We start from the raw sequence: 14,656 nt of genomic DNA, 5'->3' as shown, positions 1-14,656 counted from the left end.
AATAAAGATTTATATGCATTTAAAAAACTGTTAGTGTATAGCTTGAAAATCCAAATGACTGAGCAAATCAAACATTTGATTGTATTTGGCTCCAGGGCAGCATTTTGAACCTTGGAACTATTGATATTTTCGGCCAGATACTCCTCTGTTGTAGGTAACACAGTCTCTCTCCCTTTGTGACAACCAATAATATTTCCAGATTTTGCCAAATGTTTCCTGGGCATATGAATTCCCCTTGCCCTTCTTCTGTGTGAGAATTCCTGCTGTAGAAGAGCAGTGACCCTTCCTACCAGTTTCTTTTATATCATCCGTTCTGGCAAAGTACAGATCAGTCATAAAGCAGTGGTGCTGGGCTTGTGACAGCTTTTTCCTCTGCTCTTAAGCTAGTGGTAACCAGTAAAGATATGTGCAATACACTATTTTAATTAATTAATCCATTGTAAGATATCGAAGTATAGCCTCTGTACCCTGGGCTGTGTCTTCTCCCTCCTAGCTAGTCACAATCTGGACACCTCAGCTTTAGGAAAGATAGCTCCTAGAGCTTGTCTTTCCTGTGCTTCTAAGTGCCTGTGGTTTGGGTGATACGAGGGCTGCAACTCCTGTTACTGGAACCTGCAAGAAAGATGGTCTATAAGAAGGAAGTCTCTGTGGGAACTCATTTAGAGGTGGACACCCAGTGTTTTTGTTGTTGTTGTTGTTGTTGTTGTTGTTGTTGTTTTGAGGTGGAGTCTTGCTCTCTCGCCTAGGCCGGAGTGCAGTGGCACAATCTTGGCTCACTGCAACTTCCGCCTCCTGGGTTTAAGCTATTCTCCTGCCTCAGCCTCCCGAGTAGCTTGGATTACAGATGCCCGCCACCAAGTCTGGCTAATTTGTGTATTTTTTAGTAGAGATGGGGTTTCACCATCTTGACCAAGCTGGTCTTAAACCCCTGACCTCAACTGATCCGCCTACCTCAGCCTCCCAAAGTGCTGGAATTACAGGCATGAGCGCTATCCTGTCCGGCCTTTTGCTGTTTTTTAAGACAGGGTCTCGCTCTGTCACCCAGGCTGGAGTGCAGTGGCATGATCTCAGTTCACTGCAACCACTGGCTTCTGGGTTCAAGCGATTCTGCTGCCTCGGCCTCCTGCGTAGCTGGAATTACAGGTGTGCACCACCACACCTGGGTAATTTGTGTATTTTTAGTAGAGACAGGGGTTCACCATGTTGGCCAGGCTGGTCTCGAACTCCTGACCTCCAGTGATCTGCCCGCCTTGGTCTCCCAAAGTGTTGGGATTACAGGTGTGAGCCTCCACACCTGGCCCCATTGTTGATGAATTCTTAGTACATTGTTTTCTTAAAGCTCATTGTAATAAAACCAAATCAGAGTCCTAAAATCCATGTATTTTTGAATTTTTGTTAAAATATATTTCCCTATATTCAAGACTGGAGTTTTAAAATTTTACTTTATTTAAAGCAGCAAAGTTGTCTAAATATGCTTCTTTCTTTCAGTGGCTGCTGAGAATATATTTTGTAACAGCTGCTTTTTTAGTTCCTTATGTAAAATTAAAATCTGGAGCTAGGTTATGTAGTCAAACATCCTCTTTTTCTATAGCAACCTGAGAAGTGCTCGTCCAAGGTTACAATTAGTGGGAAAGCTTAGACTAGCATCCAAGTCTTCTGACTTGTCAGCTAGTATGTACTATACTATATTCCTCTTTCTAGCAATCTTAAAGCTTCTTAATGTTTTTAATCTAAGTCTCTTAAGATTGGGCATGTTGTATGACATCCCTAAGTCTCAGTTTCCTTATCTGTAGAATCAGAATAATGCTTCACTGTGCTGGAATTAAACGTAAGGATATATAAAGGTGCACAGTGTGTGGAATGTAGTAGTAATAATTGCTCAGTGTGTGTGTTTTGGCTTTTCCTGTTGTCCTACTTGCTTCACAGTTGTGATACCTTTTTGTGATGGTGTTAGTTTTAAAAATGGCACTGTCTTTTGCGATTATTTTAAACTACTTAACTGCACTTACAGAAATTTTAGCTGTACCCTAGGTAACTTTCTGATAAAATTATGTTATTGACCATAAGGTTTAGCAGATATCTAGTCAGGATTTTAAAAGCCTGAGCAATAGAAAGTTACAATGTGATGGTCTGTTCCTGTTTTTAAAAAACTGCCTGTAGTTAATGTTGGAAAATCTGTGTCATTAATTGCAGCTCTCCTTTATGAATTGCTGTATGAGAAGGTATTTAAAACTGATGTTAGTAAAATTGTGATGGAACTAGACACGTTGGAAGTAGCTGATGAAGATAACAGTGAAATATCAGATTCAGAGGATGACAGTTGCAAGTAAGAATGAAATCCTAAAATACCTTTCTTAGTGCCATACAAGGAAACAGTTAAGTAAATGTCTTTACATTTCAGTAAATGTCTTTGTATAACATATATTGAGGTATTAATGGTATTCATAAAATACAGCAGTCTGCTGAAGTTTCTTTATCCCTGTCACTAATTTTACCTAATTTCTATTATGGGACTGTTTGTTTTGAAAGTTGGTGTTTTTGGTTGATGAGAATTTACGTCTGCAATCTAGATGCATATTTGTAGAATAAATTTGGTCCTACCTATATGTGTGTGTATTGTAAAATTTTAAAGTTAACTTGTCAATTGTTCACATACTCAGTAATGAAATAAAATGGCCGTTTGGATTTCCTTCACTTTCTTTTATTGTTTTCTTTCTTAGGTAGTGCCTCTTTTTAGATAATGAAAGTTCCAAGTTGGGGTTATAAGTATGTGAACACCTGGATAATGCCTCTGTGTAGGTTGTGAGTAAATATGTCTGAACGTAGAATCTCTGAGGCTTAGCTTTCTTTTTCACACAAGACATACAAGATAGTGTTTAAGAGGTTGGGCTCTGGTTTCAATCATGGCTTCCTGCTAACTTGACTTGGGGCAGGTTACTTAAATTCTCTAAGAAGCCTTAATTCCAATACTCTAAAATTAGGATATAATCAGTATTTCCTCAAAAGGGACAATTCATGAGATTCAATCTGAGACAGCATATAAAGTACATAGCCTAGGTCCTAGATATGGTATCCAGTATGTTAGTTATCAGTTATATTAGGATGTTTACTCTGTCTTTTGTAAGAACCAACCCTATGGTATTCTTATTGAAGCTAAAAGTATACATTGTTGTATGAGAATATGAAAGGATTGTACTTGGTATGTTACACTCTGTGACACTAGAGATAGAAATGGAACTTAAGGCTTAGGATATCTAATTCTTTATTATAAAAATAACGAAAAATATATGTATATCTCTTGATTTGTTTTTTTTTTTTTTTTTGAATCGGAGTCTTGCACTGTTGCTCAGGCTGGAGTGCAGTGGTGCGATCTCAGCTTACTGCAAGCTCTGCCTTCTGGGTTCACGCCATTCTCCTGCCTCAGCCTCCCAAGTAGCTGGGACTACAGGCGCCCGCCACCAAGCCTGGCTAATTTTTTGTACTTTTAGTAGAGATGGGGTTTCACCATGTTAGCCAGGATGGTCTCGATCTCCTGACCTTGTGATCACCCGCCTTGGCCTCCCAAAGTGCTGGGATTAACAGGCGTGAGCCACTGTGCCCGACCTGTATATCTCTTGATTTGTAATTCCAGGTATTTATTGAATTAAAATTTTCTGATCCTGATTGAAAATTTGGCCACCATTTCTTTCTAACTTGAATCAGTGTCTGCCATTGTAAATTTAATTCTAGAATAGACTGACTTTGCCTAGGTAGAAATTTTGCTTTACGGTTCTCTCTGAGCACCATGTTATTGAGCATGGGGGACATTGGAAGAGAGAATGACTAGCTTGTTACAACTTATTACCTGTGATTGGGGTTGGGGGACTTTTAGAACATGCCCTTTGGTTGCTGTTGCTGTTAATGGTGTTAGAAACAACTGGGTCTTGTATGGCAGTTGGCAGGTGAAGTATAGAGTAGGGGCTAGTAAGCTGGAGAAGTTTACCAGAGACGGTAGAGCGGGTGTGTAAGAAGATGTGTTCACTATTGTGTTTTTCTTTTTATACTGCACTGTTGTTGTCCTTGGAATGTGGATTACCTTTCTATTGCATTATTAAAATTTTTTTTTTTTTTTTTTTTTTTTTTTGAGACGGAGTTTTGCTCTTGTTGCCCAGGCTGGAGTGCAATCGTGTGATCTTGGCTCACTGCAACCTCCGCCTCGCGGGTTCAAGCGATTTTCCTGCCTCAGCCTCCCGAGTAGCTAGGATTACAGGCATGTGCCACCACGCCTGGCTGATTTTGTATTTTTAGTAGAGATGGGGTTTATATTGGTCAGACTGGTCTCGAACTCCTGAACTCAGGCGATCCACCCGCCTCGGCCTCCCAAAGTGCTGGGATTACAGGCGTGAGCCTCTGCGGCCTCTTTTTTGTAAGACCATCAGATCTTGTGAGAACTCACTATCATGAGAACAGCATGGGGGAAACCACCCACATGATTCAATTATCTCCACCTGGTCTTGCCCTTGATACTTGGGGAGTATTACAATTCAAGATGAGATTTTGGATGGGGACACAAGGCTAAACTATATCAGCCTACATCTCAACACTCATTTTTTGCCTACTAATTTTTTTTTCTTTATAGCAGTTATCAGCATTTAACATACTTATTACTTATTTAGTTTTTATCTGTTGTCACCAGGTTGTACATTTCATATAGGCGGAGTTTTTGTTCTCTTAAATGCTAGACCCTAGCACCTAATAATACAGTCATCCCTTGGTGTTTACCTGGAGATTTGGGACTCTTGAGTATACCACAATCTGCACATATTCAAGTCCTACCACGGGCCCTGTGAATCTGTTTATATGAAAAGCTGGCCCTCTGTATACTTGGGTGTCACATCCCGAGAATACTGTATTTTTGATCTGCTTTTGGTTGAAAAAAAAAACCTGTGTGTAAGTGGACCTGCACAGTTCAAACCTGTGTTGTTCAAGGGTCAGCTGTGTACAGTGCATGGCACATAGTAGACAATCAAGTTATTTATTGAGTATATGAATGTGTAGGTGTGTATGTGACAGTGAATTTAAAGGGCTAATGATGGTGCTTTCATTGTGCTGAACATTATTTGACGTAGAGTATTTTTTTTTTTTTTGAGACGGAGTTTCGCTCTTGCTGCCCAGGCTGGAGTGCAGTGGTGTGATCACAGCTCACTGCAACCTCCGCCTCCCGGGTTCAAGCGATTCTCCTGCCTCAGCCTCCCGAGTAGCTAGGATTACAGCCATGTGCCACCACACCCAGCTAATTTTGTATTTTTAGTAGAGATGGGGTTTCTCCATGTTGGTCAGGCTGGTCTTGAACTCTCAAACTCAGGTGATCTGCCCGCCTGTGCCTCCCAAAGTGCTGGGATTACAGGCGTGAGCCACCATGGCCGGCTGATGTAGAGTATTTTTAATAAAAGGGTTGTCGAATCTGCCTATGGATACTTTTGTTGTAAATGGATTGTGTTTTTAAACGGGGCCTCGTGTATATTAAAAGGAAGTTTTTACATTGTTTTGTAAATTCAATTATTCTACCCACCCAGATTTCACAGTTTATTTATGTTTTCTTATTACTGAGCCAGTTAGAATTACTGTTGTCTTTGACTTCTGTCTTATATACACACATTTACATACATATACCCTTTTATATATAGATATACTTGTACCAAAACTTGTATGAGCTCACTGGAATATAGCTCTTTTTGGAGCATAGTTCTGACTTTGAAGACGTTTAGATGAGGTTAGAAGGTAATTACATGCAAATACCTTTTTCTGCCCCAATTATGGTTATCTTTCTTTGTAGGAGTAAAACTGCTGCTGCTGCTGCTGATGTGAATGGATTTAAACCTTTGTCAGGCAATGAGGTATTTTTTTTTTAAAGTAGTTTTAAATGTAGTTCTTTAATATAAGAAAGCATGTACATTAAAATCTTTATTTTTTTCTTTTTTCTGGTACATTTCAGTCAAGTCAGGATCATCTACTCAGAAATTGATTTGGTGGCTTCCTAATTTTTTGAAGTTTCTTTTCTTCATTTGACTTTAGTTTTACGTGTATCTCAAACAAAAATGTTTTAAAAGCACTTATGTGTTGATTGGACTTCCTGACTTTGTTTAGCAGCTGAAGAACAATGGGAACTCTACTAGCCTGCCTTTGTCTAGAAAGGTTCTTAAGTCACTCAATCCTGCAGTCTATAGAAATGTGGAATATGAAATTTGGCTGAAGTCTAAACAAGGTGAGTTAAAAATCTGCATTTTCCATAAATTTGCTTTGTAGCACTTGAAAATAAGTCAACTTTATATTATACTGACCTTTTTTTTTTAACAGCTCAGCAAAAACGTGATTATTCCATTGCTGCTGGCTTACAATATGAAGTTGGAGACAAATGTCAAGTAAGTGACTTATGTAAAAGAAGAAGAGATTTTACTTGAAACTTTGCTTTTTCTAATACAAACAGAGAAAACAGCTGAGGTGTGAATGTGTTGTTAATTTGGGATTTCAGAATATATTTATCATGTATATACATTTTAATAGTTTACAAGTATTTAGCTTTTTGACTCATTTGAATACGTTGCTAAAATTGTATGTATCTAAAACCGTGGCATCCCATCACATGATCTTTAAAAACAATTCAGCCTTTGGTATTACTTGGTTCAAAGAAGTAATGATAACATTTCAGATATTGAGGTATTTTTGTTAAAATGGACTGAAATTGATTCAAAATTGACTTTATAGGTCATTTAGTTTTGTTTATGAAAATCATCTTGGGAGATGTTGATATGTACACAATATTTACTGTTGGACTGAGGAAAGAAAGTGAGCCAAAGAGGAGTTTTTGCCAATTAATTTGAATAAGCAGCTGCCCGGGGATTTGAGTAGCTGATTGTTAAAGGAAAAAGTTGGATTAAAATCAGTGTTTCTTAAACTAGTGGTTAACCCTCACTCTGCCCCCCGCCCCCCACCACCACCATCGAACATTCAGCAGTGTCTGGAGACATTTTTTATTCTCACAACTGGGAGGGTGCTACTGACATCTAGTGGGTAGAGGCCAAAGCTGTGGCCAAACATTCTACAATGGACAGGACAGCCTCCCTCATCTCCCTCTAACAAAGAATACCTAGTCCAAAGTGTCAGTAATGCTTAGGCAGAAGAAACCCTAGGTAAGATAATTTACAAGGTCTCTTTTCTTGTTTTTTGTTCTTCGTTTGTGGAAAAATACTGCTATTTCAAAAACAAAAACAAAACCCCCACATACACAAAAAATGTTATATGGAAGTTAATTCTCATCAGAAATTATTTCCATCAAAAAGTGTTGCCTTTTTAAAAAACTGCTTTAAAACAGCCACTGGCAAACATTTCTTTTTGACTTATGGAGGAAACACTCATTTACTTTATGATAAATTGGTTTATGTGAAGTCCTCTGATTAGCCAGGATTTTATCTTAAGAACCTTCAATAGTTCTGGTTCTGGGGTATTTAAAGGTGAGGGAGAAGAGAACATGATTCATTCAGGTACTGCCTTATGGGATTGTCATAAATCTGCTCTAATTGTAGAAGGGAATTGTGGAAGTTTTTACTACATTGATTGGGAAAACTTGAAAGAGAACAAATGAGATTCAATCCAGGGTTTAAAGGTCTCTCTCCCCACCCTTCTCAAAAGAGAAGATGGCTTATGCTGTATCACTAAAGTCATGTTACTTATTTTAAGTCAAGCATATTTCCTTTGAGGTTGAAACTGCTTTTGGTAAAGTAGGTGCTTTTGATAAAGTAGATGGTAAAGCACATGCTTTCATTTTTTTCCTATTTAGAGTATTTTATTTCTATCTGTACTACTTGACCATTCTTTTGGATAACATCTCATTAAAATTTTAAGAAACTGAGATGACTCTAAGGTGACTTGTTTACTCAAGTGTGTAAGATGTAGTTTAAACTTTTGATAACTAAGTTCAGAAAAGAATTTTTTTATTGTGAAACTTTTGAAGGAAAAATGTCTATTGTCATTGATGAAGAATGAAATACCAGCTTGAGGACTTTGATTTACTGCTAAAAGTGGGAGGTTGCTTAAAGCATTGTCCTGTATGTTGTACTTGGCAGGTGCACAATTTCAGTGTGGGCAGTTTATAGGAAGAAAACTTAGGCTTATTTACTCTTTTATCATGGATTTACAACTGCGTAATATTAATTGTATGCTAGAGAACAGTTAATGGATCTATTTTTAGGGATAAAAATCACAGTTGCACATTTTTAATATAGGAAAAATGGGAAGATAATAATTGTAATAATAGTTGCTCTCACTTGTAGAGTGGTTGCTGTGTGCAAGTTGGTATCCTTTATGTGTATCCTGTGCACCCTCATTCCATCTCCATGAGTTCTGTGACGTAGGTACTATTATTAGCTCCATTTTGCATTATGAGGAAACTGAAGGGAGAGAAAAATAACTTGCCCAAGGTCATATTGCTGGCAAGTGGAAGAGCCAGACCTGGAAGCCTGGGGTATGTGGGGCCACAGCCCTGCCTTCAGAACCAGGACGTGCTGCCTCTTTTGTTTAGAGCCTTAACATATTGTGCTCCTACTTTTTGAACAATTTAGAAAATAAGTGTTAGAAAAAAATTTAGAAGGACAAAGAAGAAAAGGTTTTCTTTCTTTTAGGTAGGAGATATGGAGGTCTGGGAGGTTAAGGAGATGGATTTGATTGTAGACCTATTTGAACTTATTTTGTTTTTACTGATAAACTTTATTTTCTGTTTAATTAAAGACTAAATTTTAAAAGCCGGGTGTGGTGGCTCACGCCTGTAATCCCAGCACTTTGGGAGGCCTAGGCGGGTGGATCACTTGAGGTCAGGAGTTTGAGACCAGGCTGGCCAACACGGTGAAACCCTGTCTCTACTAAAAATACAAAAAAAATACAAAAAAAAAAAAAAAAAAGCCGAGTGTGGTGTCACACACCTGTGATCCCAGCTACTTTGGGAGGCTAAGGTAGGAGAATCCCAGGCTTGAACCAGGGAGGTGGAGGTTGCAGTGAGCCAAGATTGCACCTCTGCACTTCAGCCTGGGTGACAGAGTGAGACCCTGTCTCAAGAAAAAAAAAAAAAAAAACCGCAAAAAACTGATGAGTAATGCAAAGGAAGCAGGTGACTGATTTTTTTTTTTCCTTTTCATTTTTGGAATTTTTAACAGGTTAGATTGGATCACAATGGAAAATTTTTGAATGCAGATGTTCAAGGAGTTCATTCTGAGAATGGACCAGTTTTGGTTGAAGAACTGGGAAAGAAGTATGTACTACTCTTCAGCTAAGGCATTTACTGCCTCCTCCATTTAGCCTAATCATGAGCATTTTAAAATGGCCTTCAGTATTTGCAAATTCAATGAAAGATAATTGCCCATGTATAGAAAGTATATTTGGGCCAGGGACGGTGGCTCATGCCTGTAATCCTAGCACTTTGGGAGGCCGAGATGGGTGGATCATGAGGTCAGGAGATCAAGATCATCCTGGCCAACATAGTGAAACCCCATCTCTACTGAAAATATAAAAATTAGCTGGACATGGCAGCGCATGCCTGTAAATTCCAGCTACTCAAGAGGCTGAGGGAGGAGAATCGCTTGAATCAGGCAGGCAGAGGTTGCAGTGAGCCACTGCACTCCAGCCTGGCGACAGAGCTAGACTTCGTCTTAAAAAAACAAAAAGAAAGTATATTTGTTCCGACCTCTAGAAAAGCACTAAATGTGCAAATTTAGTATTTTGCACATTGTCAAACTTTAAATGAAGATTATTTGTTTTGTTGCTTACTGTTTAAAATGTACCATTGTGCACAAAGGCAGTTCAAGAAATTGACTAGATCGTAATATGGGAACTTTGGAGGGATTCATTTTAAATTCATTCAGTACTGCATTGCATGTAGTTAGTATTCAGTCAGTGTTTGTCAGATGGAGTAGCAAAATATTGTTGGCTTACCTTATACAGTGTTATTTTAGAGCATCTTTGTTTCAGTTGCTGCTGGGCTTTGTTAGAGAAAAAGGTAGTAAGTCACACCTTAAACTTTACTATGGAAAAATTTAAACATATACAAATTAAGAATAGATCCCCATTATAACCAGCAGCACAATTTTTGAATCCCAGTATAACTCAACACCCATTTTTAGCAACTAACAGCGTTTGGCAAATTTTTTTCATTTTTTTTGAGACGGAGTCTTGCCCTGTCACCCAGGCTATAGTGCAATGGCGCAATTTTGGCTCACTGCAACCTCCGCTTCCCGGGTTGAAGTGATTCTCCTGCCTCAGCCTCCCCAGTAGCTGAGATTACAGGCATGTGTCACTACGCCCGGCTAATTTTTTCTATTTTTAGTAGAGATGGGGTTTGACCATGTTGGCCAGGCTGGTCTTGAACCCCTGACCTTGTGATCTGCCCACCTCAGCCTCCCTAAGTGCTGGGATTACAGGCATGAGCCACTGCACCTGGCCTTGGCAATATTTTCTATTCTATTTTCCCTAATATGTTTTTAAAAAATGAAAATGAAATTGGCATATTTTGAAGGAATCCAAACATCACACCATTTCTCCAGTAGATGTTTATATGTTTCTCTAACAGAACAAAGACTTCCTTCCCCACCTTAACTAGAGTACCATTATCCTAACAGAATAAGTCATTCTGTATTTATTTAACTTTTGCTTAGATTGTGATTCAACTGTCTTTTTTTAAAATTAGAAAATATGCTTTTGATTTATATCATTTTATTTGATTAGAATTACATCTGGATTGGTAAATGCAATTTGTACCTTAATTGTAATTTGTTTTTAATGTAAGAAATAAAACTAGAAATTCTTATATAAGCTGAAAATAAATATGCAGAATATTTAACTATTCTTACCTAGGGTATTTTAAGCTATCACAAGTCTTTTCCCCTTTGAAGGCACACATCAAAGAACCTCAAGGCACCTCCCCCAGAAAGCTGGAACACAGTGTCAGGGAAGAAGATGAAAAAACCTTCCACTTCTGGACAAAATTTCCATTCTGGTAGGAGCACATCAAGCTATCATTCCTTTGGGATTGGGATGATGGTACTTGGGATTGTTTATAATATGAATATTATCATGTACTTTTGGGTTCTTACAACAGATGTGGATTACAGAGGGCCAAAGAATCCAAGCAAGCCAATAAAAGCCCCATCAGCACTACCTCCTCGACTGCAGCATCCTTCAGGAGTAAGACAACATGCGTTCTCTAGTCATTCTTCAGGGTCACAGTCTCAGAAATTCTCCAGTGAGCACAAAAATCTTAGCCGGACACCTTCACAGATGATAAGGTAACCTTCTTGAATGTAAGAGAAGTATAGAAATCAAGTAAGAGGCATTTGTTATATTTGCCACATTATGTGCATTTGAATAATTATAACTTTTTACTCATATCATTGTCCCTATATTAGTATTAAGAGCATTTTGTATAAAACTTCATGTGAGGATCTCAATTCTTTATAATTCTCTTCAAAGCAAGGAAGTATATATAGAGAGACCTTTATTTTTTTAGTAATTTTTTCAAATGGTTTGGGAGATCTTATTCTAGCCCAATTCTATTCTGGCACTTAATTATTTTCTGGTGGCTTGTAATATGATAAATACTGGATTCCAGATTGCATTCCTATTTCCTTGGGAGGTGAGGATACTCCCATTTGTACAAGAACTTAAAGCAGCCCAAAATTGTTGGTTTACTTTGATCTGATAAGTTTTGATTGTGGTGATGTCTCTTAATACTGAATGGGGCTACAATTTTAGGTCTGTGAAATTATAAATATCAGCATTCTGACTAAGTATCCAGAGGCAGATGAACTTTTAGGATCATGATTTTCCTGTGCTATATGGATTTTAATTTTTCCCTAGTCTTCCCTTTCTGTTCAGTAATTTTATAGCCCTTTGGAAGAGCTTTATTTGAGAGGCTGTGTCTTATGTTGAAACTGTCTTCATCGTGCAAATATGACCGTGTTTCCTGTGGAGTCTTCATAGGTGACTATGACAAGTACCTTTCCCATCAAAGCACCTTCTCAATTGCCCGAAGAGCTGTAGCATCAGCTTATGTGTTTGCTAACCCTCTGGTCTTTAGTTCCATTATTTCTGGCATTTGGGTGTTCCTTTTTTTGTGAATGCACTTAACATTTTGTCACTGAAGATGTATAGGCTGGTGTGAAGGTCGTGAGTTATCTCAGTTGATTGTTCACAGCCAGTTACAGATCAAACTCCTTGTTCTACTCTTTCACCCCTTCTCACTACTGTAGTTGGCTAGTCTTAAAAAGAAAGGAAAGAAAAAAATATGTTTTATGTAGCGTCTTCAAGACAGAATTATAGCTTCTTAAGCTGACATTTATCAATACTATTTTAGTTTCTTGGGGCTGTTGTAACAAAATACCATAAACTGGTCAGCTTAAAACAACAGAAATTTATTTTTTCACACTTCGGATTGCTAGAAGTCTGAAATCAAGTTGTTGCCAGGGCCATGCTGTCTCCGAAGGCTCTAGGGGAGAATCCGTTCCATGCTTGCCTCCTACTTCTGGAGTTGACTGCAGTCCTTGAGGTTCCTTGGCTTGTAGGTGCATCACTCCATTCTTTGCTTCCATCATCACATGGTGTTCTCCCCATGTGTCTGTGTCTGTCTCTTCTTGTAAGGGCATTAGTCATACTGGGTTTAGGTCCTACCCTATTGAGTATGACCTCACCTTAACTTGATTACATCTGAGAAGACCCTATTTCTAAATAAGGTCATGTGCACAGGTACTAGAGATTAGGAATATGAACATATCTTTTTGAGAAATACACTTCAATCCATAACAAATACTAATGATTCTAATCCGTTATATTACCTCTCCCAAACAGACAGAATTTATGCCACTAATCAACTAGTTATGGCTGAAGTTTGTTGTTTGGACATTGACCAAACTCCAGTAGCCCCTGGTGGTAGCTTACTCAATGCACGAAAAGTATCTAAGATATTAACTTACTTTGAATGTTAACTTTGGAAACCTAAAAATATAAAGTAACTATAGGAAGGTTATAGGCAGAAAGTAATTGTTTAATATTCCCATTTTTTGACAGAAAAAGCAATATTTTTCCTTGAACACAAGTGTACTCTTTAGTGATTTAAAGATTAAAAAAGAAAATACACATAGACTACTAAATGGTTAATTTAAATAAACTTGTTTATTATAAACTGAATTTATAATCCAGTGTGTTTCTGGTGTTGACTCTGATCGCCTGTGAATTGGTATAGTGCTCAGATAGATGTCTTGTACCAGTAATACTTTTAATCAACAGTTTTTTTTTTTTGAGACGGAGTTTCACTCTTGTTGCCCAGACTGGAGTGCAGTGGCGCGATCTTGGCTCACTACATCCTCCGTCTCCCAGGTTCAAGCGATTCCCATGCCTCAGCCTCCCGAGTAGCTGGGATTATAGGCATGCACCACCATGCCTGGCTAATTTTGTACTTTAATTAAAGACGGGGTCTTACCATGTTGGTCAGGCTGGTCTCGAACTCCTGACCTTAGGTGATTAGCCCACCTCTGCCTTGCAAAGTGCTGGGATTACAGGCGTGAGCCACCGCACCCGGCCTCTAATCAACAGTGTTTTCAATACTATGGTATAGAGAAGCATATCTTATTAGGATCCTTTTTTATGTGTTAGCTATATGTGTTACTTGGTATATAAAAATACTTGATGGTGTGTGACAAGGCAGTGGTAATTAATACCATAGACATGAAACTTTAGAGATTTTTTGACATTGTGACTAATTACATTAGAACCTAGTGGTATTTGCAGTTTGTCATTAGGTTAGTATGCCTTCTCCATTGTGTGTGTGAGTGAATTTTACTAATGTATTAAAACATTTAAAAACTTTATTGAATATTTAAAGTAAGATTATTACAAAATCTAGTCAGATTTTAGAATTTTATAGCTAACAATCTAATTGATTTAAGCCCAGTACAGTTGATCTTTACTGTATTTCTAATCTGTAACACATCACTTTTGAATTTCTTCTAGTTATAGAGCAAAAGAGAACCGTAGTGCTGGATATGAGACCTTCTTGGCCTCTCACTTTTTCCAGTTTTTCTTCATTGATAATTGTCTCTTCCTGTGGAGAAAACACAGAATATAACCAAAAACCAAGCAAGATTGCCATATATGCTTTCATTAATGTGGCTATCCAGGAAATAGTGTGGCTGAATATCTGTCTTCAAGCTAGATGAAAATAGGTAGTAGCAGCTTCTCTCTGTGTGGTAGGTGAGGATGAGATGAAGGCCATATAGTAGTGGTCATTTTTTTTGGGTGATAGGAGATGGTGATAAGGTAGTGCTAATTTTCCAGAGACTCCTGACAGTTGCTGAGTCCTCTTCAAAATTTTTTACCACTGGGATTTGGGAAGGATTGGTCTAAAATTTTGAGAGTCCAGATTTTCTATCCCTCCCTTTTTTCATCGATACCATTAGGGCTGACATCTGTCCTATTGTAATTAGAGTGTGATTATAAATGGGACTGTGTAAGGACATGAAATGGCTATTTATTTCAGAGGTTAAAAAAATCAGATAACATCATAGTGCTCTACTCTGTTGAGGAGGATAATATTTCTTTGTACTGTGACAAAGTATTTTTTTTAGAGGTTTTTAGATTT

At 38.1% G+C, this 14,656-nt stretch overlaps 1 protein-coding gene across 12 annotated transcripts in view; it reads left to right on the top strand.

Moving 5' to 3' along the window:
• Positions 1–14,656, top strand: part of OTUD4 (OTU deubiquitinase 4) — a 51,516-nt gene that overhangs the window by 23,383 nt on the left and 13,477 nt on the right. For 7 of the 12 annotated variants that reach the window (XM_063603944.1, XM_055111870.2, XM_063603942.1 and 4 more), the window contains exons 7-13: positions 2,194–2,326; positions 5,816–5,876; positions 6,127–6,244; positions 6,337–6,401; positions 9,186–9,280; positions 10,917–11,020; positions 11,123–11,309. In XM_063603944.1, coding sequence (XP_063460014.1) covers positions 2,194–2,326; positions 5,816–5,876; positions 6,127–6,244; positions 6,337–6,401; positions 9,186–9,280; positions 10,917–11,020; positions 11,123–11,309 — 763 coding nt within the window. The remainder of the gene's footprint in view (positions 1–2,193; positions 2,327–5,815; positions 5,877–6,126; positions 6,245–6,336; positions 6,402–9,185; positions 9,281–10,916; positions 11,021–11,122; positions 11,310–14,656) is intronic. The other 5 variants (XM_063603945.1, XM_063603943.1, XM_034959194.3 and 2 more) reach the window with 1 other exon arrangement.

The sequence above is a fragment of the Pan paniscus genome, chromosome 3 (genome assembly GCF_029289425.2).
Source record: "Pan paniscus chromosome 3, NHGRI_mPanPan1-v2.0_pri, whole genome shotgun sequence".
Taxonomy (NCBI): Eukaryota; Metazoa; Chordata; class Mammalia; order Primates; family Hominidae; genus Pan; species Pan paniscus.
This window is presented reverse-complemented; position numbering and strand designations above follow the sequence as displayed.